General features: G+C 37.6%; 1 protein-coding gene across 6 annotated transcripts in view; it reads right to left on the minus strand.

Annotated features, from left to right (window-relative positions):
* Nucleotides 1-3,640: 3,640 nt before the first annotated feature.
* The window catches only part of SLX4IP (SLX4 interacting protein), a 75,196-nt gene continuing 51,021 nt past the window's right edge, over nt 3,641-27,815 (minus strand). For 5 of the 6 annotated variants that reach the window (XM_069850186.1, XM_069850187.1, XM_069850185.1 and 2 more), the window contains 4 exons: nt 24,597-24,674; nt 21,411-21,499; nt 6,942-7,054; nt 3,641-5,427 (listed from right to left, as the gene is read on the minus strand). In XM_069850186.1, coding sequence (XP_069706287.1) covers nt 4,614-5,427; nt 6,942-7,054; nt 21,411-21,499; nt 24,597-24,674 — 1,094 coding nt within the window. In that variant the 3' untranslated portion in view covers nt 3,641-4,613. The remainder of the gene's footprint in view (nt 5,428-6,941; nt 7,055-21,410; nt 21,500-24,596; nt 24,675-27,815) is intronic. The other variant, XM_069850189.1, reaches the window with a different exon arrangement.

Here is a 27,815-nt window from a genome sequence, read left to right on the forward strand (position 1 = left end):
TGGCAGCAAATAAAGCAGTTATGGAGCTGTATTACCAATTCTTACTACTGAGGTCCTATGTCTCTTGTAAGGATCTAATTTTGGCAAAATGGAAGCATATCAGTGGAATTCTCATTCAAAAAAGGTGTGCTGTCAGCTCTCACAGGAATAGATTCCCAGTTCTGGAATAATTGAAATGGGTAGTAAACAAAGTAGGATGGTGGGGGTTAATTCCCTGTACAATTTCCAGGTTACAGCTAAAACGCCTTGTGACACTACGTAATTTTCACAACCTTCTTACTACTTCTCAGCATAAGTTGACACCAAACAAACAAAGAAACTTTGTTTGAAAATGTCACCTTATTGCCACTGTGGAAAGGACAAGGCCCACTTTAATTAAAAAATAAAAAACAAATTCAGTAAAAGCTGAACAAGATGGGAGAACTGTATTCAAACCTACTTGAACAAATTGATGAAAGGATTTGCAGCAGGAGATCCTTAACCAGCTTTGCTTTAACCTTGAAGAAATTGCTTACCCTCAGTGCTGCCCCAACCATCAAAATAAGCATATTCATATCCCTCCCAGGTTCGGCTGCAGAAGGCTTTGATATCCCTTTGATGCAAGGCTCCATGTGCTGCTCTTCCCAATCCCACTTCATCCCATTCACATAGGTTTGGGGATGCTAGTTAATGCTTGTTAGAGAAGAAAAAAGCAGAAAGCAAAGTGAGGAGTGCCTTTTATTAAAGCTAATTTCTGGGGGCAACCCACACTTCTCACTGCTGTCTAAAAGACTACTGCTACTATTAACTCTGTTTGCTCAAGCTTGCATTGGTGTGCTTTAATATGGTATGAAACCTTTTATTAGATCGTCATTCAGGCAAGGAGACAACTACTCAGATCATGCAATCTGGGATGCTCTAACTACACTTCACATCCTTCACTGACAAAATAAACACCTTCAGATGGCAACTTAACACCTCACTTGGTCAAAACTTTCTCTAGCAAGGAAAGCTTTGGTTCTTAGCATTTTCCTTTTTTTTGCTAGGAACAGGTGCTCTTGTCAAGTCAAGCTCAACATAGAAATGCAGCTATGCAGTTGTAATAACATGCTAACATATGCTCTAGACCCTGGTAAGCAGAACTACAGTCTAACAGACAATATCAGAACTAGCACAAAGCTTATTACTCAAAATAACTCTTGTGATAGTTGAAACCTTCCTACCGACCAATACTGGGTAAGGGAGGCTTTGCATCAGTCTGCTTCCTCTTTATAAATAAATATGTAAAAGGCTGGTCTAGCTTTTGATGTGTGTTTAAACACAAAAGTTCACTAAACAAATATTTTTAACTACTTTGATGTAAAGAATAATAGAAACGATAGCCTGTACACATTAGAAAGTGTTTGGCTAGGAAAGGGCTGTTTCACTATCAGCAAACAGCACAGACCAAATTAACCAGATGATTCATTAAACAAAACCCCAAAGCTGGCTGGTTTTGAACAGTTATTTAAGATAAATATGCATACTTCAATGTAAGCTCTGCATTATGGGCTTTAGCCACTCTCAGGTCCACACATATTTCAGAGGAGTTCAAAGAAGCTCTGAAAATGAAAAAAAAAAACAACCAACCAACCCAACATAACAAACAAACTCAAATGAAGAAGGAATGAACCAAAGACATAGTTTCTGTGCTTCAATAGCAGTTTCAGAAAGGAACGTAGCCTTAAATATTTATTACTTTTAACACAAAGGTATGCTAATGCTGCTCTGAAGCAAATTGCTAACAGAAAGCCAAGGCCAAGACTTGCAACCTGCTAATTTAATTCCAGCTCAGTTTCCAGCTTCTTTTTTTTTTTTTCCTAAGCCTGATTTAGGAAATCGGTTTTGTGGTTCAGGAGCGTGTCAGACCACACTGCTCCAATGGTCTGGGTGCAGGCAGATTGCAGATAAATGCAAAGACTGAGAAGACAACCTTGGGCTTAGAGTACAGAGATAACAGAGGCATACAGTAACACTACAGACAGGATGTCATAGCACCACGTAAAACACCCAAAAGGTTTGCAAAAGGGAATTTTTTGTAACAGTCCTGCTGCACAGACAAAAGAAAAAACATTTTTTAGCAGTGACACCATCTAAAACCCAGAAATTATCATGAAATCAAGGCTTTTCCCTGAATATCCACATTTCTGAGAGGATCCAAAAGGCAGCTTTTTGAAGTAACTAAGCTCTAAATACACCGTGATAGAGAGCCCAGGAACCTCAGAAGTCAGTTATTACAGTAAGAGTGATTCAGCTATGCCCTTCTGAGAAAGTCCACCTGTATTTGTCTTTACTCTCTAGGCTCCGACACCTTCAGTCAATCTAGACCGACATTTCTTAGCTGGTACAAGATCACTATTTTAAAAGGAGGATGCTCCCATACCCTCAGTGACGTGATGGGAAACAGCATTGTAAGTAACGTAACAGAATATCCTAAAGGAAAAATCAACTATTTAATCTACTCAAGCCCCCTATAAATGTATGACATTCATTTGGGTGCCTGCAGGTATTTTTTCCAGTTAAGACAAAAACTAAATTGTAATTTTAAGGTTGAACTACAGATAATATGAGCATGCAATGATACAAATTATTTGTGGTTGCCCTTCGGTTTCTAACACTTTAATTAAATGGATTTGGAAAGAAGAAAGGCAAAAAAGGGAGAAGCTTCAGAATCCAGAACAAGTAAGCAGTAACAGTTTGTGGCATACCTACTCAAGACCATCCACAATTTTCAAAGATAAAATCAGTACATTTGCCAGCTGAACAAAGCAAGCATAAGGTCTTTTTCCTAATCAAAATGAACTGAAAATAAGTAACTGAAGTGATTTCGTAAACTCAACATGTCTGGTACTGCATAATCACCTAAAGCTCTCCTGTAGCTATCTGTTACAGCCAAGAACATCGTGGGAAATTCAGAGACTCAAGCAAAAGCAAAGCAGTCTAGAATAGGTGCTTGCACCACTTTTTATCAGCTTATTTATTGCAAACACTTAAAGACACCATCCAGAAAATATACACTAAACCTTTAATATAAAATATTAAGAGTAATTAAGATAGAATAATTTATTTTTCTGATAAATACTTGAATGTCCTTATATCTCTTGTATATCCATCAAAAAGGTGCTTTTTACTCCCTTCCTGGCCCAGTATCTCAAGCCCATACAAAAGACAAGAGCAAACCTACCTCAGCCTACTCCTCCCCCAAACTGAGGTTCATTGCAGCTTTGGTTTTCTTGTTACCAGGAAAGAACTTTTGTCAGAGCCTGCAGATTGGTAAGCATTTGCAAAGCACTGTGAGAGACACCACGCAAACAGGCTGAAAAGAAAAAAGAGAAAGTGTCTTCCAGCAGCCACACAGAATCTTTTTGACTTATGCAAAAGCAGAAGTTGATTATAGCAGAAAGATGCTGCTCAACAGACAGCATCTTGCTGTCAGCTGCAAAGTTGCTAACTCTCTTAAGGACCTGTATTACACTACCAACTCTAATGCTTATGGATGAGTCTTCTTATTAACCTAAATGAGGATATCCACCATCATAAGTATACGTCAGTAAGGTTTTTTCAAAACTGCCTCATGCAAAATGTCTGTGGTCACACTGATTTTGAGAGAATGATGGAAGAACTTCGCTTAGAATTTTATTTCAAAAGGATAAGCATGAAATAAGAAGTTACATTTCCTTAGCACATTGGCATACAAGTTACAAAAGCAGTATTAAAAAGCACTGTGCAATTAAAAATTACCCCCACCTTAAAATAAGAAATAACTTGTGTATCACTAACACCTGATAAATAGTTCTTGCACACAGACATGGCATGATTTTGAAACAGGAATGCATGAAGATGTGTGTGCACGTTTATGTATGAACTTCTCCCAGCAGCTATGTTGCACATCCAGGTGCCTGCATGTATAAAACCAATCTTCATTTTTCCAAAGACTGAAAGCATGACAATCACTTGCATCCACAATCCAGGTTAGAAATACATGTTCCTATCAAAACTGCACGAGCACAAACTATAGTTATTTTGAAACCCCACTGAAAAGGCTGGCCTTAAATTATCAGGAACAATAAACCCTGGTTAAAGATTTATTTGAAATAATCTCAATCCACCTTACTGTTGTAAAGATCACACAAATAAACCATGAATTTCCTAACACAGAGCGAGAAAGGATTCATTTTTACTAAAATAAAATATATGTTCAGAAACAAGCAAAAAACTGAATAATTGCAGCTGCTAAGAGACCACAAAAGTGGTTTAACTTTTGCTGTCATCAGCTGAAAGGACTTTTTAATGGTACTAAAACATACACAGATCTAAATTTTGTTTAGCAAATATTATAAGAGATTTTTCTTTCTATAAATACTACACTGGTTTGTACAAAACTAATGTCTAAATACAAAAGACTGAACAGAATTATCTTCATTAGAGTTCCAGATGACTAAAATACTTAGTTAACTAAATTGTCTTAAAAAGTTTTATTTGGCTTAGTATTGTGAATATTTTTCATTATTTTGAATCACTTCCTACTTTTTGCATATGTTTTCTGAACACAAACTTGGCTGTCCAACTATGCTATCAAGGTAATATTACAGGCTTTATGACTTCTTAAGCCTCCGTAGTTTTAACTTCCTGAGACCATTTTCAGCTTCTTTTTTTCTCTTCTGGGTAAGCTTTTCTGAAGAAACAGCCTGCAGTTCTAAATAAGACGATGGCATCACAGGCAGTAATTCTTCAGCGGTTGTGCTTGGCTCATTTTGGCTTGTCTGCATTACATTGTTCCTCACAGAAAGGGGGCGGGAGAGGTTTTCTCCGGAAGTTAGTTCCTCACCAGACGCAGTCTTTGTCAAGTCTTGTTTAGAAAACGATCTGGACTTAAGTGGGGTCTTCTCCTCCAGGAATAGACTTAAGCAATTATCATCACGCTTATTCATTTCTGTATTGCTAGGAATTAGAGTACCTTCAGAGGATACTTCTTTTAAACACACTAACTTTTCTTCTGAACCACAGCTCTTTTGTTGAGCCTGTGTTTTAGTCACTTTTTTACTTTGTTTTGGACCTAACAGTGCTGACTCAGAACTACAAGGAGGGTTCTCACTTAGAAGACTCAACTTCAACCATTCCACAGAGTGAGGTTTTTGCTGGCTGCTAACATCATCTCTCTGTCTCTGATTAACATAATTTTCCAGCTCTAAAACAGGAAGCTCCAAGTTGTTCTCAGCTGTATTTATGCAGTTCTTTAGCTTTCCTGTACTCCCACATTTCTCTTCAGATTGAGGACTGAGAGAAACCTGACAGTCTTTCTTTCTGTTCCCTGTCTGTGAGTCCACCGAGCCAAGATACACTTCCTTGGAGTCCTTGCTGATTTGAGGTTTGCTTGTGCTACTTTTCCTTGGTTTTGTCCTTTTCACACTGCAATAAAAAGGAATTTTGTTTTTAAATTAGAAAAAGAATCTTTACTGCCTCAATCCACCCTTCTTACAAACTCTGAAATACCACTAAGGCAGCACTCTTCCTGAATGTGGAAAAAATCCCTGTATATCATCTTGACAAGCAGTAATGTTTGTCTAGCATGGATAATATCAAGTGTTATCCATCTGATTTTCCACTGCACTAGGGGAACCCTATTTATTAATGACTAAGCCATGAAGGAGTTCACATTCTGTTCCAAGAGGCAGAACTGGATTCATTACAGATGTTAAAGGTCAACAATGCATAAGTATATTGAATTCCTTCCCAAACTGGCTAGATAAAATAGTATTTCATAAGTGCTTAAATGATTTCAAACCATTCCCATATATCCACATGCATAATGTATATCTAACAAATAGAGGGGACAGGCAGGGAGAGACAGTGTGCGCGTCTCTGTGTAAGAGTTCCTAATCTCTACTTTAGAATGTTCCTCTGGAATTTTTCCCAGGACATTTCAAAGCATTATTTTAAAGTTAACCACTACTCATCTAATATCAAGCCTGTTCATCTGGGAAGGACTTAGGTAATGCAAGTAGATGATATTCTGAAAGGAATTATACAGGAAAAGGGAATCACAGGGGACAAGATGGAGTGTCGGTACACAAACACTCCTCAGCAGTGTGTTATCTACAAATCTAGATTTCACACAGGCTGTAGGATGAACTTTGTGCACAAGAACTGAGGCAGCCTATGGAAGATTTTGAGTCTAAAGATATTACTGTAGATTCACCCCCATGCTGAGACCACTTTCTGCTGCTCTGCTGATGCCAAGCATTTCCCAGGTTAGCACATATAACTCCTCAGTCTTCCAAAATAGGTAAATCTGGCATACCAGCATATCTAATCTCATTTCTAAAGACAACACAGATGAGACAGCATGGGTAAACAAAAAGAAAAGTTGGCAGGATTCTCAGCAAATCCCTGATTTCCACAGTTGATCGGGGGGCTACTGGCAGCTTGCATGACTAAGAATGGCATCCTGGCACAGCACAGGACCCATAAAATGTTCAGCTGACCAACTAACCCTACCCACCCACCACACTAGGGACACCCTTTAGTTGTAACCAAAGATCCAGGCTACTATCATGGTACACTGCAGAATCTCAAAATAAACAAAGATATATTTGCAAAGTGTTTTTCACCAGATTCAAACATCGCTTATTTATTTTGGCTCAGAGCTTCATTCAAGTCAAAAACACCCTGTTTTGATTCTGCCTAGGCTATGTGAGATATCCATGTGGGTTGTAACAACTTTTTTCATGCCATGCAAAATAACAACGATCATTTTATGTGCTTATCCACACTACACTTCTTTAAGCAGTCTCTTAGTAATTTAAAATAATCTTTTGTAGAGCAGTTTATATAATTCAAAATTTTATTACATAGGCTAGGTTCAATTTACCCAAATTTCACCAGATTATAAATCTAACAATTTAGAAAGAATAGCAACATACATTTCTTTCAAGATGTCTTGCTTTATTTGCTTGTTCAGACTAATATTATGCTTCTTGCTCTCAGCAGATTCAGTAAAATATTCAGATGTCCTATTGGAAAGTTCTTCTTTCTGCTCCAAAAGAAAATACAGGTATAAGACATGACACATAAAGCTATGATTATTCAACATAAAATTCTATTCCTAATACACTTACAGATGTTCTTTATTATTTACATCTGAACAGTCTAAGGGAATCAGAATTATTTTTAAATCTTTTAATATTTGGGAGTCTAGTCAGTTCCCACCCCTTTCAGACTCCCAGCAAACATACTTCATATGCTAAAATATACCACAAACAAACAAGACTGTAATGTAAAGGATGTAGCTTTCCAAACCGTCTGAGGAAACTGTTGGCAAATATTTGACATCTTTGTGGCTCAAACTGTGACAAATGCCAGGAATCTCTCTTGCAGACAGGAGCATGTTTGTCAGTTTTTTCTCTGAAGAGACTGACTGGCGCAGTGGTCTATACACATATTCTCAGAAGAATTCCCATAATTTTCCATACTTACAAAAAATATACAGAGTATTACTTGCTCATTTAAGAAGGCAAGGGTTAAAAGTTTTAATACTAACATTCAAATGCTCACAGCTTGTAGTGGTTGCCTACTACAGGACAACAGGGGAATTCTTTCTGGTTTCAGCTAACAGCAGCACCATGCTTTTCTATAATACAAGTTTGGTGTAAGAGGGAGGGAAGGAAAATGCTCTTTTTCTTCAAGCAGTGAGCATTTCCTTTCACAGTGAAACAATCTCAATGACACAAGGGCCATTTGCTAACTTCACTATTAACTAACACATCAAAAAAGTATTACCTCTGAGGCTATGGAGAGAGAAGAAAAAAATGTGGCAAAGTCAAGACGAGAAGAAGCTTTGTGCACCCCTTTTCTTTGACAGCATTTTTTTTTCATGAGCCTGCATGATGCAACTTCTGGTTGCGGCTTATCAAACATCGGGAGTGCTCATTTATACCATTTCTTGCACCACACTGTGAAGCTAGCACTGGAGACAGGTGGTACAAAAGAACGGAAGAAAGTAGAGAAAGACTGTGGAGGCACAAGGCCAAATCATGTACATGATGGTTGCCTAGTCATAATACACCTCAGGAACCTGTCACATACAAAGGATTAAGCCCTGCACATTTTTATATTTATTTCTGTCTTAAAGAGAGTAGGGTAAATCCTCACCACTCTTTCCAAAAGAATAAACCTGTGGAAACAACTTCCTGTTTTGTCAGCAGAAAAAGGGTAGTCAAGCAAGGAAATAAAGCCATACTGCCAGTTTAAAAAACTACAGCTGTTTTGAGCTTTCTTTTCAGAGACAAATTACGCAAATGTTCTTGTGTGTATTAATAGATGCATGAAGTTCTGTCCACTAATGGTGTAACACATGTGTTTACAGAAGAAAGAAAGAAAGAAAACACATGAGATACATGCAATATGATTTCATCCTCAGAAATCAAGCCTAACTAGTTTAATCTGAGGGATTAATTGGTGCTTCTATTCTTGTTAGAAGTATGGTCTCCTCTAATTTGACTAAATATATCTTCATGTTTTGTAAACTATTAAAGAAAAGAACATTATTAATATACTCAAGAGCCTAGTTAAGTTTAAGAAAAGGCACAGACTCTTAACTGTAGAGTCTGTAGAAACTCTTCTGATTTCCAGTAACACTCTCACAACACAGGCTAATAGATCTTGCATAATCATTTGGCATCAAAGCACCTGGAGAGCAATCTTACTTAGCCAGAGAACTTCTGCCAGAGCAGAAGCATCTGAACTTTCCTTATTCTGCTTTATGGTAACTGGTAAGGCTAATTCTAATAAATTGTCTTCAGCCCTCAGCTGAGGACATCAACACGGCACATTGGGACAGCATCTCCAGTCCACTAAGGCAAGTGTTGTAGATTTGGTAAACAATGGGTGGAAAGTAGCACTTTGTACAAAATCCAGAGTAGGATGGGAGACAGTTCCTATCCACGCATACTTCAGTACTACAGATAAGCAATAAAGCTCATACTTCAATACCGCAAATAAGCAATAAAGCTCAGTTCTGACTTGCACCTGATTATGAACAGGGCATGATGGTTGCCTGGAGTGCACCATCCTGCCAGGGTGTGAAGAGCAGACCCCAGAAAGAGGCAAAGATGATGAAGCCATGTCTCCTGTGAGCTGAGTCAGACTGGAGCTAATGGTCCAGAATCGATGGGCTAACATATTCCCTCACTACACCATTGTCAACCTTTTTTTTTATTTTCAAATAGCTTATCACATAAAGTAGTGACAGAAAAGGGTTAAGGCAGTAAAAAAAAATAAAAATAAAAATGATTTATATGTGAAACACTTCTGAACATGCCCTCTAAGTACAGTAGATTTTCCCCTTCGAACCACACCCTGTGAGTGCTGTATTTTGAGAGCTGAACAATTAACATACGGCATATGAGTCAGTCTTTGAAAGACTCTGTGGGAACCAGAGAGCCTTTTGCTATTAGGAGTGATGTAAACTCCCTAAGGCTGGAATAAGTCCACAATAGAAGGCAAAGAGAGTCATAAATAACAACAATGGGCACTCCATATACTACTAAGACACTCAGCCATTATTGGTGATACTTCCTTTATTTTCTTTATTAGACTTAATAATTTTAGTTAATTAAAAAAAATAAAAAACACCATCTGTTTTGGGAATACTATTTATTTCCTATGGGAACTTCAGGACTTGCTAAAGAAAGAAAAAAAGCTAATCTGCTCTCATCCTGTCTAGTAATCCCAGATTCCTTTTAGGCAGTGAAATAATTAAAGAAAAATATTCCAGGCATAAAAAGGAGGACAGCAGAAGCAGACATCATATAAACAATGACACCATGACAGAGAAAAACGTCAAAGCACCGCCAGACTTGTGACTTGACTCTGAAAGAGCTGCAGGGAGTGGGATTGCTGCTAACAAATTAGAACCACATTTCTTGGCAAATTGTTAAAGACAGACATATTTACATTTGTTTAGAGACTGGGTGGGCACAGAAGATTAAAATGCTTCTTGAGCCCTTGAACTGCCAAGTTCTATTAGAAATATGTGCTCTTAAAATCCTGGGGTAAATTCACTCTTTTTTGTCCCTAAAACTCAGCAAAGAAGGGCTCTCAGAAATGAAGCTTACAAAGTTTTACTACCTTACCTACTCATAATACTGTCTTCTCAAAACCTGATTTTAAGATGCTTAGTACTTATCCAAAGAGATATCTAAGAAAAAAAACCCTCTATTAAGACCTACAGAGAAACATGACTGCTAGGTGCATAATACACTTGCTTTAAGGTTTATTAATTTGAAAATTCATTCTTTACTATCTTTCTTAACTACCTCACTCAAAATGAAAGGAAACCCTCAAAAATGCAAAAGTGACTGCCATCTGCAGCCCCTTCCATGACAGCTGAGTCAGCAATACAGCTTTAAATATCTATAAAAGAACAACTCACAGGTGTGCACTTGTGAAGAATCCTTACAACTCATTATCCTGAGGAAGACTGAAAAGTTTGGCCTTTTCAGCCTTACAATAATACTCATTAAAATATTGGGGTTTTTTTCTAGTCTAGGGCTTGGGATGCTGGGCTGAAAGAAAAATTTCTGAAGTGAACAATACTGCTATCCTTCCTGCCTCTCATTTGGTTTCATATTTTCTAGTTGTCTTACTGTGCTCAAGATAGGAGTTGCATAGGCTTATGTGCCAATAAAGTAACACTAAGGGATAATTAAATTTTGTGTCTGGCTAACAAATAAAGCCACAATAAAAAACACACATTGTTTCTGAATTACATTTATCCATGTGGCTTAACTTGCTCATTCAAAAAAATTAACAGAAATCATCAATGGGTCCAATAAATCAGATTTAGCATCAGAGTGGCATTACAGGAAGGGACTCCGAATATAATAATGTAGATGAAGCAATGAAATAAAGTATTATCTCAGACACACACAAGTGAATAGAATTAGAATTGGTAAAACAAGTCAGTCAGAAACACTTATGTAGGGGAGCTTTATGTGACATTGCAATTCCATGACTTCTCTTAATGTCACTCTAACCAGTATCAGGGAGGTCCTACATCTGAGTTGCGGCAATCCCCGATTTCAGTACACGACGGGGGATAATGTGATTGAGAGCTGCCCTACAGAGAAGGACTTGGGGGTGCTGGTCGATTTGAAGCTCAACATGAGCTGGCAAGGTGCACTTGCAGCCCAGAAGGCCAAACGTATCCTGGGCTGCATCAAAAGAAGTGTGGCCGGTAGGTTGAGGGAAGTGATTCTGCCCCTCTATTCCTCACTTGTGAGACCTCTTCTGGAGTATTGTGCCCAGTTCTAGAATCCTCAGCATAAGAAGGAGAAGGAGCTGTTGGAATGGGTCCGGAGGAGGGCTACCAAAATGATCCGAGGGCTGGAGCACCTTCCATACAAGGACAGGCTGAGAGAGTTGGGCTTGTTCAGCCTGGAGAAGAGAAGGTTCCAAAGAGATCTTATAGCGACTTTCCAGTACCTGAAAGGGGCCTACAAGAAAGCTGGAGAGGGACTATTCATAAAGGCTTGTGGTGATAGGACTAGGGACAACGGGTATAAACTGGACAGGGGCAGATTTAGGCTTGATATAAGGAAGAATTTCTTCACAATGAATGTGGTGAGACACTGGCACAGGTTGCCCAGGGAAGTTGTGGATGCCCCATCCCTGGAGTTGTTCAAGGCCAGACTGGATGAGGCCTTGGGCAGCCTGGCATAGTGGGATGTGTCCCTGCCCATGGCAGGGGGGTTGGAACTAAATGAACTTTAAGGTCCCTTCCAACACAAACTATTCTATGAGCTCAACCATCTAAGATAATCTTTAGGTTTCAGAACTGCTCTTATAATGACTGGCCAGACAGGACTTTCTCCAATCTGATAAATGGAAAAGGGTTCCTAAAGCAAGTGAAGACACTTGCCAGTGAAGGATGAATCAGATATTATAATCTGACTGATAAGAAATTGACAGAGACGGTACTTTGGGTCTAGTCTTCTACCCTCTCACATCACACATGAAGGAAAAGCTTCCCACAATTTCACGATGCAAATTTTTCAATGTTTCCAATGTGGTGACACATCTGTCCTAGCAATTCTACTTATGAACTCCTACTACAACATAAAACATTTATAGAAGTATTCCAAGTAAAGAAACGGATGTTACTCTCAACCTGAAATACAGTTCCTTGATTGGACTTGTGGAATAGCGCTCTGCATTTTAAAATGGACTATCCTGCTCTATATGTCAGTAAGTTTCAGAAAAGGAAAAAACACTAAGGATCATTCCATGTTACACATGGGAGTACTGATTTTTTCATCTGAAATAGCTATTTTTAAAGAATTTCTGTGGTTTTAAAAAATGCATTCTTTTCGTGATTGAAATTGGAGGAACAACTAGAGAAAACCGCATCTGTCTGGAGAGGAGCAGAACTGCATCACCTACCCATGGCCCTAGCATGGAAGGCAATATCTAACTCCTGGATGAGTACAGCCTTCATTATCTACTACCAAAATTAATTTTGGCTTGACATCATGGATCTTAATAGTTACAGTTTTGCTTGTTAAGCATCCCCGTGGTCAGTACTGTCTACTCCAAGAGCTGGCCCAATCTGTTACAAGCCTCTCTGATCCACACTCCACTTTCTCAAAATACAAGGTGTGAACCCAGGTTTCTCCTTCAATACTTATGTCCTGGCAATTCCAAACACTCCAAAGGTCCCCAGAGCATCATCAGATTACCTTAATGCATATGACTTCTTATAAGGAAAATGCCTCCTTGTTTTTGAAGTCTTTCATTTGGATTTTAGTAAAGTATAACATTTAGCAGGAATCCTAGACTATTACTAATGTAGGGAATTCAGAGTTCTTTAGATTTGCACTTGAATACTTGCTAGATAACAACAAAAAGAAAAATTCCTAATGAGCTGTAAATGGCATAAGCCAAATAAAACATGCTTCATAAAAAACCTGAAGTTGCAGGGTGGCCTTTTTAAAAATTGATACATATCTGTAGCACAGATAGGAGAACATACACATAACACTTTCTAAAGCCACATGAGGTGGCAAACGAACGATTTATTTACATACTGAGAAGCACATGATACATGCTGCATGTATTTGCTTGAAGGCAAAAAGCATTGAAATTAATGTTAAGTAATTGAGCTATTAATCATTCTGATTTTATATACTGATACTACAAGACACAGATTCTATCTTCAGAGAAAGTGTCCACTGATAAGAAATGGAGACAAAGACAATAGCTTTTCAAAAAAAAAAATTCTCAAGGATACTAAAGAAAAATTTAAAGCATACTAGTGCTGAATATTTCTTTTTTTAAGAAAACCCGTGTCTTAGAAGCATGCATCTTTAGCTAGTGTTTCCCATCAATTTTAAGGTTCCTGCCTCCAGTAGTTATGGAAGAGGACATACATGCAAGATACACGGTTTATACTTTAAAGACTTCTTAAATAAGAAGATATCAATTTTATGTGGAGCTTGACGCCTTTAGCTAACTTACAAATCATAAGGGAAGGAATCTACTACTCAATTGTACCTGGAAACATATCAATTTTATGTGGAGCTTGACGCCTTTAGCTAACTTACAAATCATAAGGGAAGGAATCTACTACTCAATTGTACCTGGAAAAGCAAAGCGCCCCTGTAATCCTGTACAGCTTTTAACTGTCTGACATGAGGATTCTCTATCTGCCTACCAAATCTAAATGGTGTACCAGAATCAACCAGTATAGATGTCTAAACATCTATCAGTGATAAGTAAACATTGTATTTATCCTTACAGATACAGTACGGGTTGTATGACATAACAGAATACAATATGTAGTACATAATGTCTACAACACCATGCTTTATATACTTCTATACTTCATATACTTCAATTCTTACAGAAAAAAAAATCTAGAAAAGAAAACAACCATTTTAAAAAGCAATCACTCTCTTCACACAATTACAATAGTGTTTAATAACTGCAGGAGATCTTGGTCTTGCTGATTATACAGAAGCAAAATACATAAAATACTCAAAACCATGCAGCTTAGGAGATAACTACTCTTGAACAATATAGTCAATGTTTAAGCTTGGTTTCCAAAACAAACACCCCAACAAAGCTCCCAAGATTTCTGAGCTCAAGCTGAGGATCTACCCTTCCAAATAACTTCTAAACTCAGAGGACCATCTCAAACAAACACAACAGACTCATTGAAGTTCCAAAGCCAGTAAGCTATCGTATAGCTAAAGAGAGGTGAGAAGAAGAAAAACACTTTTGTTTTAAGTATTTTAAATTGTTGTAAATGTCTCCAAAGAGGGAAAGGCAGAGCCAGCTTGGTTGCTGCAACCTCTCAGTCTGAGGACTGAGAACAGTTGAAACAAGGCACAGCATTCTGGCCAGCAGTTCAAAGCCACATTACAGGCACAAGTCAACCGAGGGAGTTTCACTGGGCTAAGAAACCCAAGGGTGGTACTGAGACCTATGAGGGCACCAAGAAGCACTGCAAATGTTGCAGTGGGCAGTTTAGGGAACATAGGAACAAGCTGAAAGTACGTAGAAGATTTTTATACCAAAGACAGCTGGGAGCTGGGGTCACTGACATGGATGTGGCATAGGAAACATGAGGCTATAAGCAGTATCATGATTAAAGTTGATTGGCAGGAAGCAAAAAATGATTCAGGATAAACACAAAAGAAAGCGGTTTTGTTAGTTCCAGTAATGACAGAACGGTCTGTTATGATTTTTGTCCTCCTAGGGATTAAGGACATTGTATGAGGAAACAGTGAAAAAAACAAATGCAATCAGTATCAAGATACACTTCCAAACTCAGCCTTGGTTAGGCTGTAGTCACCATCCATTAGAACCAAATGCAAGCTTATGGACAGTGAGACTACGGTGAGAAAATATGCACATGAGAACTATTTGCATAAAGGCTGGGTGTGAATGACCCAACTGAACTGAAGACACTTCAAATCATTCAAAAACCCTTTCGTGAACTTTACCATCACATATTTCAGCTTACTGTTCAGTCAGGTTATGAAATTCTTGTTAGTTGTAACAGATTTCTGCTGAAGACTGGGGAATAGATTCTCTTTAAAACAATTTAAAAAAATCTGTCAAATATTCTTTGCCCAACAGGAATACAGAGAATTATTATTTATTATCAAAACCTGAAGTAATCAAAATTTTCTTAAGTCACAGAGTCATCAAAATCTCACAGATGCACAGCAGATAAATACAACCTTTACCTCATTGTACTTCTAAACTTCAACACTGCCACCCTTTTAACCTGCACCTTTGCAGGAGGTGCCCATCGTCCCAAAGTCCGCAGAGAGGAAAGAACATCATTCAGCGCAAAGTCCAGAATCTTAGCTCAAATCTGCATTAACCACCAGCCTAAGCTGCAAAAGCAAGAGTGTAAGAGGGGAGAGGAAAATGAAGGAGGTGAAAGGATGATGAGAGATCAGAATATATTAAAAACCACAAGGCTTTAACAAATGAGATCTTGTGAACACTGGTAAGCAGTTAAATTTATATCAATTGGAGGAACTCATACAAGAGACAACTACCAAAATCAGTAAGAGGTTACTCAATTTGTCCCTATTTTTAAAGACTGCTTCATATGGAAATAATTTTTTGTAACTTATACTGCAGTTACAAGACCTTTTGTATTTCTTTATTCTACCTTTCATATGGATTTTGCACAATGAGAGGTACTACTGTTACTGCAGATGTACTCAGATGCATTACTTTTTAGTTCGTTCCACATATCTTGTCTGTTTTGCAGATAAATAATGCTATGGAACAAAGATTTTCAAATCAGTTCCTTGTAACAATATCTTGGCCTTTTTCCAGAGATTGTACAGTTAATTCACTCGGTGGTATGCATGAACACATTAATTGCTCTTTTCAGTAAAAATACTGGTCATTTATCAACAGATGATTTTCATTTATAGTCCTAAGGCCCCTCTACTCAGCCCTATGAGATTTCTCTGAAATTCTTCACAGCCTTTTCCAGTCTTGACTAATTGAAATAATTGTGTCAGGTTTCATTTCATCATTTGTCCACTTCTCTGGATCATTAATATAACAAACAGCAGACAGCTATTAGGCATTTGCCATGCAGAAAATAAATCAGTCAGCTTGTAAGCTATAAGAAACTAAGACAAGTTCAGACAAATCTGACTGAGGCAATTCACAGTATTACCGCTCTCAGGTGACCTCCCTCTCGTTTTGCAGGGTTTCCTACCCCCACTGCTGGGTTGGCAGAAGGGAGCACACACACCCCCCAGCTGCTCCCACCCACAATTCGATGAGCTAGCTTAAAAATCAGAAAAGTTTGGTTTGCATGAATTCACAAGGCTGTGATATGCAGCAAGATGAGATGCAGGCACACAGCCCTTTTGGCAAATTCTGCTACAGGAACGGTAATCTCCAAGGAGAAGAGGCAGACAGCTGGGACAAAAGGCAATACTGTAAAACTGCCAAAGCGTTCTTCATGACAGGGTCAAAGACATTAGTACAATTACTTTGTGATGTAGTTTCTTAGGGAGCACCCTTATGATTCAAGCTAATTTAAAACTATCCTAACACTGAAAGGGAAATCTCACCCTTACCCAAAACACGGTTCTGCCAAGTCTATCAACACCAGCGTTTATGTAGCCATGCAGTGAGACTTTGACTGATGTGATCCAGCTGAAAGCTAACCATGCAAACAACAGAAAAACTTCAAAACCAAAAGAACATCCTTGTTTTCAGAGGGGTCAATGAATTAACTGAGATCCCCACAAATGCCACTAAAGACAGATACTGAGGACAAAAAAGCGTGGCTAAAAGAAGGGAAAAGAAGGCAGGAGGGAGGGCACATTTCAGCATCATCAGTCTTGCATCAGCTTGAGCAGAATGTGAAAGATGAGTAGAAAAAGTGATCAAAGCCTGAAGTGTAAAAAGTAATAGCCCACCAAAAGATAAATGCAATTCTCTACCTGTTCCACTATGTGCTATTTGGATAGGGTTCATTAGCCTGCAGTTTCCTCCTCTCAATGTTATTTCAAAAGTAGTGAGCCCTCTTCATACAGTTAGTCTAGCTATGTTAGCTATATTGACTGAAAATAATTTAGCATGTTATCTGAAAACACATGAAAACTAGATTTTATAAAATTTAAAAAAGGATAATGAAATCAAAATCCATCAACCAGACAAGTATAACAACAAATAACTTGTGTTTCTGATGTTATTTCAAACCAGGGTAACTATCACCTGCTACTTAAAGGGGTGGTCCTGCTTTCTTCTTCCAAATCTTGGCTATGTGCTCCCACATTTATTTATGCAACAATTGGCAGCTGTAGGGGTACAGGATATATCAGTTCAGTGAACTGACATGATGGAAAACTAATCTTCCAATAAAAAAACAGAAACTTCACAAATAAATTGTTTTCTGCTGAATCAAGTCAACAAACTTACTCATTCTCAGCTAAAGAATCACTTGGTCCATTGTAATCAAAAAGGAAAAGGAATACATAGCTGGAACTAGAGGCAATGTGGACTGACTTTTTCAGTAGTGGCCCAACATCACAACAGCTTAACTGTGGTATTAAATATATATGCATATATACACACACAGAGAATGTTCCATGCCAAGATTAGCACTTATTCACTATGAATTGTGCAACTGTATTTCAGTTTCCTTCTTCCCCTACTCAATCTGTTATCACTTCGCAATAATCTTTAAAGTATTTAAGATACCTTAATTCCACATAAAGTCTTCCATTAATTTTCACAAATCGCCCCATCTGAAAAATCATTTTCATTCTACCTTCCAATAGACACACTGTTTCAGCAGCACATACTATAATATTAATAGTCTCCTGTACATGTTTTCATGAAAGAACCAGAAGCATCTTCCCAACAATATCAAAATCCAAGCAAATCATGCCTATTACACACTTAGGAGTTTTAAGAAAGAGAACTGCCTAATGCACCTGAAGTATGGTACAATGACACAATTTCTTAAATTAGACATGTATAAATATGAGTGGTGTGCTTTTCTTTATCTGTTGGGGATTTAATAAGCAGTGGGCATATCTTTAGCATTTTTCTTCTTCTTGCATACCTATATAGGTTTTATTGTTTGCCTTTTTTTTTTTAAGAGTAATATCCTGTTTGGAAAATAATCTCTTTTCTGGTATAATATTCTCTGTAACTTAAGAAGGCTTACTGGAAACTTCGAGATCTTTTTGATCAACACAGTATCTCCTAATCCCCACTTTCTTTTCAGATTTCAAATGAATTGGGATGCATATTTCCACTTTAATATCATCATTAGCTTAGCTTCCTTCATGCTTTCCCTACAACAGCTTCCTCTCCTAGATTCTAGTATAAAGCCAACAGTTATCAATGAATACTCCATTGTAAGCCCATTTTCAAACGCTCTCAAGTCTCCAAGAAGCTTTCCACCCATTTCCACTGTTTCTTCAGATAACCCATTTCCAATTTTCCATTTTAGCTGTCTACATAACAATCATCTAGACAGTGTCATAATTGACAAAGATGACTAATCTCTCCAGAGCTCTTACATACTTCCCTGCATTTCCTGTTTTGCCATGTTCCCAAAACTACCGTCTTTTTCAAGATAAAATATTCGAGATTACAAACAGTTTGGAAAACTAGGAAAAAACTGGTTTTATGTTTAAACTCAGCATGAATCAGCCACGCTGTTCTCCCACCTTTACCTTGAGTCTCCAAATATGCTTATGTATTTTCACTAACTTGCTGTATTGTTTCTTTCATAGAGATTTCCCTTCTTCCAAAATGATTATCACTGCCTGCAGCCTGATTTTAGATATGACCACAGGAAAACTTGTTTCTAAATAGATTTTAGAAAACAGAAAATTACATATCAATAGATTTTCTTCTATTTTATTTCAGCTCTACTCCTTAGAAGTGCTCTTGGATCTTTTATTAGTTTATCTGTAAAGCTAATTTGACAGACTGCCTAAGCCACCTTTTCCTTGGTGTTACAAGATGCATCAAAGAAGGCTTCAAATTGCTTCTCTCAGCAATTGATGCTAAGGTTTGTGCTTATGAATATCTCAAATGCAATCTAATTATGATCTATCCTAAAACATAGGACATAAGAATTTCATTTCATATCTGGCTACATCCCTTGAAACTCTTGATCTAATCAAAGCCTATTCAGAGAGAATAGCCTAGAAAGCAGTAAAAATGCAAAGAATATAGTGCTGAAGCCAGATGAAGAGAGAGTTGCAATGAGTGAAAGAAACATGTCTTCATCAGGGTGATATGAAAATGGTTCCAAAGTAAAGGAAGGACACTAAGCCTGAGCTGTCTTGACAGAGCTAAGGAATGAAAGCTGGACCCAAGCTGTAAAACAGTACAACAGCAGTTAAAAAAAAACAAACTTAAAAGTGACAAAATCTCCATTAACTTATAGTCAATTACTTTTATAAAACACAGATAGGCCCTGAAAACCAAGGGTGTGAGCTGATTAAACGTTTGAAAGAACTTACATGCAACATTATGAAATTATTTAAACCTAAACAAAATACAGAGGAAAACAAAACATATGCCTCATTTTTAGCCTACAACACTGGAGTATATCAACTGAAAGGTCTTCTGGGTGGTCTTTTGTAGTCCAGTTTAGCGTTCAAGCATACTCACTGCTAAACCGCATACAGAGAAGTATACACACAAAGCGCAGACCCTTAGCCTTTACTTCTGGAGTACCAGAAACTTGAAATTACCTCTCAGTGGCAATCAAACCTTCCCCCAGTTTGGCAAGTACTAAACTTGGTACTTTATATATATAACCAACTCAGTACTAATGTGCTGAAGAAATTCTGGAACAACAAAAGAACCTGGAGTGGACCCTTTTAGTTAGAGTGGCAAAAATTAATAAGATACTCCAAGGCATTTGCTGAGGGTCTGTTCATATCTTGATAGTTTTTCAAATCAGCAAAAATGCCTGAGGGATAACTTCATCTTTTTCTCTCCTACTGACCTCCTGCACTGACTGTTCCAGCCAGTTCTATGTGCACATATTGCATCTGTAAGTAAAGCAAAATTCCAAGACTTTGTCATTGCTTAGGTTATTATCCTACCAAGAAATTTATTTATTTCTTTTTAAACATAAAACTGCTTAAGCCTCCTTTTTAAACAAGGAGTTTCCATAGATGAAGATCCAATTTTGAAGTAGTCAAGCTAAACTCTATAATATCTTATTTTTCATTTGCCTTCTTTTTAGTAGACAGAATCATATGAAAGAAACTAAAGAGAATTTCTTATCTTTTATGGAAAGCTTAAAAATACCAAATGGGATAGTTGGATATCTCATAAGAGATACTTAAGCAAGGGAAAAAGAAAAGACAATTTTTTTCTCAGTCAAAAGGGAGAGCTGGGATTTTCTACTTAAAGTATCTACGTAGTTTTCAAGACAATAACAAGAAAACGATAATTTTCAAAGTAGTAAAATACTTCCAAACCAGTGAGACATTTTTCTGAGAGAAAAACATTTGCTTGATCCTTTGACATTGAAGGATACTTACCCATGTAAGAATCAAGATAATAAAATCAGCATTTAGTACAATAAATCAACACCCTGCTTGATATTAAAAAAATACTAAGTTGAATGAACACTAGAAAAACTTCAAGGGCCAAATATACTCTAATGCATCTAAGATAAGCTACTAAAACTATACATAGACCTCAATGTGTAATTCTGACTCTTACTGTGAGCACGCAAGAGACTGCCTGCCATATAGCAGCCACCTGGGTCAATGTGAGCACTCCTGAGACAATCAGCAGTTAACTGCAGCATAAAATTCATAAGTCTTTGACCCTGATAAAGCCTTAAGGACGAAATATTAAAGTAGAATTGCTTATGGCATTTAACTACACACCAGTGCCTTTTTCTCAATAAATGGCTGAGGACTTTTTTTGCCAGCAGGGCTAGCACTGCTCCATTTTAGTTGTTTTACAGAACAAGTGCTAAGAAAGCAGACAAGAAACCCATGCACATTAAAAAAACTGCCCCACTGTAATACTGGAAAGTATAATTTTACAAGGACAAAATATTAAGGAAAACAGATTCTTAAATCAAGGCACTAAGACCATACCTAGCTTTCTAAACACATCGTGTTTTTCTCTGAGAATACACGGCTCAAAAATGTTGAGCTTCCAAAAATTACCATTTTTATCTGTTTCAAAGTCACTTCATGATCTCCTTTTGAATATGTTGGCCCAACTGTTAATGTGGCTTTCTGTTTCCAAGATGTCAGTCACAAATATGTGATAACTGCCTCCATATACAAATATTGATCTTAACCACTATAAAATAAAGCAGAAAGTTTAAGGAACCGGTTTGTACATACCAATACACCATTCTCACATGTCCAAGTACTTGGGTTAGATTCAAGTTTATTGACACAAACTATAAATCGGTCCGGAAACACACGTAGCTCTATACAAAAGTAATTGAAGAGAAGATCAGAAAAATTATATACGTGATCAAAAATGTGAATAACAATGCTTATACATGGTATTTTAGTAAGCAAAATAAATTTTTTATAATTCCGCACTAACTCACCTTGTACACTCCACTAGTTTCTTAACTACTCTCTTCGACATCCCACCCCTACTTCTGTTTGGCTTTTTTAAATCATTAAAAAAAAAAAAATCAGTAAGTCAGAGAAAGTTTAGTTCCCAAGAGGAACGCCATGGCTGCAAATTAGTCCACCTACATCCCTGGACAAGTATACCAGCCAGAACCAACAGACAAACCACGTAACGATGATTTCTTTGCACTATTCTGGTGATGAGTCTTTTCATCACAAAAGCTCCAAATCATGTTTATAATACAGCACAACATAATCAGTCAGGACTTGGCATAAAAAGTCAGCATAAGGCTAAGTGTTTCAAACTCTGATGACATTGGTTTTTGAAGGCATTAAACAAATAGGTTAACTGCTACAGAATTACATACTTTACTCAAGATCATGAGTTTGTTTTGAACACAAGAAAGTTTCTATTACAAAGAATGAAAAATTGAAGGGTTTTCAGGTTAGAATAGACCAGACAAAGCTTTATTGAGTAAGCAGCAATGCTATGAAAAAAAGCATAACTGGATATTTTGCTATTTTATGTATCAGATTATTTTCAGATTAGTATCTCAATATTTTCAAGTTCAGTTGTTTTTGTTGTTGTTGATTTTGCTTTGGCTTAGTTTTACAAAAAGATAGTTACTAATTTTTTAAGTTTGTCATACTTCAAAACCAAGCTGTAGCAGCCTTCCAGACCTGAAGGAGGCCTACAAGAAAGCTGAGGAGAGACTTTTTACAAGGGCATGTAGTGAGATGATGAGGGGGAATGGTTTTAAATTGGAATGGGGAAGATTTGTATTAGACATTAGGAAGAAATCCTTCATGATGAGGGCAGTAGGACACTGGAACAGGCTGCCCAGATAAGTCATGGATGCCCCCTCCCTGGAAGTGTTCAAGGCCAGGTTGGATGAGGCGTTAAGCGGCCTGGTCTGGTGGGAGGCGTCCCTGCCCACGGCACGGGGATTGGAACTGGAACTGCTTGGAACTGGTTGGATCTTTAAGATCCCTTCTAACCCAAACCATTTTATGATAATAGTCTGTTTGCTGAGACAAGAAAGAGACAAAGCATGCAGAAAAAAAAAGATGAGGTTGACCTAAGATTTTTTTTTGTAGTCTCTTCACAATGAACTGAGTATAAGGCCAATGTGCACTATTTGCCAGTGATGACCAGATCATTCATATGGGTGACTGCCTGTCGCACAAGGTACTGCTTCTTCAGCAACAGCACATCTCCATTGCTATCTGACAAACCCCTCCTGAGGGTGTAACCAGCAGCGACTTTTCTAGGGTCATTACAATGAAAGATGGGGATGTTTAAACAGATTACCTTGCATATGCCATTGGTTGAAAATGCATGCAGAAAGACCTCAGATGCAACTGTGTTGGCACAACAGCTTGTTAAGCTACTATAACTTGATAATGAAAATGAACTTTTCATAATTCTTTCAGAAATATCAACTCTTTTAGCAAAACTGTGTCCAAGGAAGTAGTCACACTATGCCTTATGTCCAGACTTTTGTTTCCCTGCTTGTATTCTCTAGACCAGAAAAGCCACCCCCAAAGGTCTAATACAATGGGTTTCAAGCTGAGAGCAGTCTACGGACAGCTTCTAAATGGGCTACAAAAGAAAAGCAGGAAAACAGTTGCAAGGACTGACTGTGTTATGTGGTGTTCCAATAACAGCCTCTTTGGTAAGCTTACTTTAGATACTGAGCGAGCAACACTGATATAAAATGTAGAATGTTCTTCTATTGGGCTCAAAATCTCGTTTTTGTTTGTGAAGGACTAGGTGTATCACACAGAATAGAAATAATGGTGCCAAATTATCCAGGTTTTGAGGGTATATGATTATTTTGCTATTTACTGGGAGCAAAAAACAGCAAAATGAAGTTCCTTTCTTGTTAAGGACTTCATATGGAAGCGAAGTTTTGACAGCAGCATCATAGCCCTTTTTTTTCGCAGCACTGGTAGGGCGAGTTCACTCCTGTTAGACACATTTATTGTTACATTTTATAATAATCTCACTTGCCAGCTACCAAAATGAATGTATCATTAGGTGTATGCAGACACTTAAAAATAACTCAAATTTAATACACAGAAAACAATGTTGGAATACCCAGGCAGACACTCTGCTATCCTATTGTAACTTTTCTTCTCCAGGAGGCTGAGAGAACAATTTTGACAAAATATTTAAAATCAACATGCCAACCTCTTTAACTAATATGGACTTAGAGTAGAACTAGTTGACATTTTAAGGCAGATTTAAACATTTATGGATAAAACAAATTCCTATAAAACTATGAAAATCCTTAAAAATATCCATTCAAGTATTCAGTATTCCTAAGGGCAGCTAACTGATTTATTTTGTTTTCTTTTAATACAAAAAGCTTAACACAAAGGGCAGTGATCATTATAGCACCTTTTTACTGCCGTTGGCAGGACAGGATTGATATCACTTCCTTACAGATCATCTCGGCTTGAGAAAACATGAAAAAGATCTGGTCCAATGACATCACCTATGTATAGACTTTATAGCACTGAGGTGAATGAAAGCCTTTTCTTGCATACACTTGTACTGTACAGCTGATGTCATAAGACACTCAAGCAATAACGAAGTGATTCATACTGCAACCTCTAGTTGATTCACCCTGCAGAGACTCAGTAAAATGCTGAGTCTCATCATACTTGCAGAATTTGGTGTGGCTTAGCTGATTACCCTGGAGCAAAGCATACACAACTTTAAATTTAAGTTTAAAAAACATCCATTGTATGTTAAGAAACACTTATCCGTTTTTTTAGCAAATGTTCTCTGGAAAAAAACAAAACCAAGCTCTGAAAAAAATTTGACTAGGTAGACCAAAATCTGACCAAGTATTAGTTTATGTTCCCCTTTTTTTATAATTCCAGAAATGCAGAATACAGAATACTAAGTAACACTATAAGAAACCGATTACTTACCACGATAATGTTTCCCTACAGCACAACGGAGATTAACCCATCTCTTCATAAAGTAGGCAGTAATGTGAAAACTGTTGGCTGCAACGTAAAACAAAGACATAATTATAATTAACTGCAAGGGTATATCTTGGGCATTTTTTTCTCTAAGTGTTACACATCTATGAAAACAGGAGTGAGACAAAACAGCAGTTCAAGAATACAAAAGAAAACATAACATTAAAGGAATATTTTTAAATATTAACATATTGAAGTCTCAAAAAGCTGGTGGCTAAAGTACAGGAAAAATCTAAACAAGCACCTAGTTCTGGTATCCAACCAGAGAAATAAATTTAAATCAACTAATTGGTCAGAGATGTCATCTGCCTAATAGCCTAATGTCATGGTCACATGTCCAATAGGCTGGAGTCCTATTCACCATGATGCTTTCTTATGTATTCTACACAAACTCTACAGACAACCCTTTACTTCACTGACTTCTACAGAAAGGTGACATACTCAGAGCTGATAGAAAAAATGCCAGCTATAAAAAAAACAACCAACCAACCAAACATGAAAGGTCTTAATTATCTACAATTCCACTGAATTTAGTGATAAATGCATACATTTATACTTGTTAGTATATACAAGTAAATAGAGCTAACCTGGCTGACCCAGCAGATACCTACATAATACACAGATGCAGCCTCTATTCCTGAGAATGACAGAAATCCTTGTGCACCAGGAGCATAAGAACAGGACAGAGAGGATTGTATTACAACGAAGAGACTATTAGACTTCAGCTAAGGAAATCAGCTTTTACTTTTGTTCTACTTAAATTCCCCAAACGACCCTGAGTAAATCAGTTACGACTTGATTCATAAAAGTATTTAGCAACCTAATTCCCACTGAAATGGAAAGAAGTTAGCAACTGTTACTCCTCCTCCACAGTCTCTCTGTACACCTCACTAAAATGAATGCGCAAAAGAGGGTGGTATTTCTCCTAACTCTGATGAGTTTTGCAAGACTTAAATTATTGCTGCTTCCAAGACAGTCAGATACCCTAGGTGCAATTACTACAGAAAAATTAGAAAATCAAGTGCTACTGCTGTTCTTCTAATCTGACTGCTTTGTGAGAAGAAAGGAAAGCTTGTCCTGATCTCAGTCTCTACTGAGAAAACGCCAAGGCAGGTCTTATTTCTAAGGATAAGCCCCAAAATACACGTGCTCTTCTGCACAGTCTACATCTCTCCTACTTGTATAAGATATCCTGGAGCTCACTAACAAGTGCTGTTCAGCATCACCTCTCAGTAAGAACTATGGCTATTGATCACAATCAATCCCTTTGAAATTTATCAGCCATCTTTTTTCCTTCCCCTCAGGAAAAAACCTAAAATTTGACTTCCCTTTAGTGATCAAATCAAGAAGTAACAAGTTGAACCATCTCTTAAAAATGATGAGCACTAATGAAAAATTTGGATGTAATCCACCAGCTTTATTAATTATATACTTATGAGCACAATTAAAGAAAATTACTTTTAGCTATTTCCAGTTTGGCACTCACAATTCTTTACTGTCATTAGTAGGGTTTGCCAAGTCGAAGAATTTACCTTGTATATAAATAATTTATCAGTGTGATAATAGTATCTTCCACTGAGACCTCTGTTAATGCTGAAAAAGTAACACCTACTTCAAATCTAACAAAATAATTATGTAAGAGATCAAGACACCGCAACACTATTTTTGCAGAGTCAGCTTAATTCTGAAAGCCTTATAAAAGCCTTCACAGTGAGTTACATCTGAGCTAATAAGCTCAGCCCAGAGGGTCTCACACTAGAAAACAGTTTTCATTTCCATGATTATTTACTACTTTCTGAAAAAGCCTGAATAGATAACTTGCTGCTACTTATTGCTAAATGTGAGAAAATTTTAAGATGCATTGCATAAAAGATACGTCTGTTTTGAAAGTATCATACAGCTATGCTCATCAAATGTTTTGAAATCCTCTTATATGTGACATCTGATCTAACCCATAGTCAGCTGGAGTTTGCAAAATTTCCCTAGTTTTGAAGTTTCCAGAGTCACTGCAGAACTATAAAAACTGTGATATCCTCTTTCTCCTTATATATTATCCAATGAACCATTCTGCTTCATGAAATAAGAAACTAAAATATAAGCTCCACAAGAAAACCTTCTTACCCAACAACTTCATGCAGCTTTCAGCCTTTTAAACTTTCCACACAGTTACTCAGCATGAGTCTAAGTCTGTTCTCAGTTCCAAACTTGTCCACCAACAATGCTGTTTCTATACTGGCATACGCTAATGTTGGCTTTGGGCAGGCTGAGGGTTAATCCTCCAGGGAAAACAGCCACCCTATACTCAGTAAGGACCAAAAGTTGCTATTCCTAATATCATTTGGTCCTTCCTTCCATATATGTACCAAATGATCCATCACCAACTTATTTTAAGCATACCATCAAAGTTTTAACTTCAAGTTACATACGCTGTTTTGCAGCCAGTGACAAAGAGAAACTTCACAGATCTTACGCTCAGCAAATCCACTTAGCCCAATCTGAAGTTTCCTCTTCATCATGCGATGAAGACATAACTTCATTCGTAGATTACCAACACAGGCAAAGAAATAAAATTGCTGTAAGTTATTTGGACTTTTGTTTCTCTTGCTTCGAAACTGTGTACCCAAATCATCAGATCTGGGTTCCAAAGAAACAAACAATAATGAAAACCAAACAAGAAAATAATAAAAAAACCCAACCAAACCAAACAAGCATCAAAAACCCCCAGACCCTGAAACCTAAAATGAAACTGAGTAAAAGTGGTTCTAAAAAAGCCACAGTTCAGTTTCAGCCGAAATCCACACCAGTTGAGCGCTGCCTTTTAAGGGAAGGGTAATTGGCCCTGCTTGTTATATTTCATAGCCCCATGACACCAAGAGGAAGTATCAGACACTGACGCCTTACTGTAAGACTATCCAGCAACACTCATTTTCCAAAGGAGTCACAGCCAAGCTGACTTGTGCTTCCAGAAGCCTGCCAAGAAGAGGGCTGTGGTACAGTGTGGAGCAGTGGGAAGCCTTCTCCCACGGCTATTACAGACCATTCATCTGGGAGCCTGGGAAAATGCCTCTGAGCTGCTGAGTTATCTGGAGCACCCTGGCAGGTGTTCACTTCCCAGTACAATCTAGCACCTGCATGGCTCTGTAACTAAGTTCAATCAAGCCTTCT

This window comes from Phaenicophaeus curvirostris, chromosome 2 (assembly GCF_032191515.1).
Source record: "Phaenicophaeus curvirostris isolate KB17595 chromosome 2, BPBGC_Pcur_1.0, whole genome shotgun sequence".
NCBI classification, from domain to species: Eukaryota; Metazoa; Chordata; class Aves; order Cuculiformes; family Cuculidae; genus Phaenicophaeus; species Phaenicophaeus curvirostris.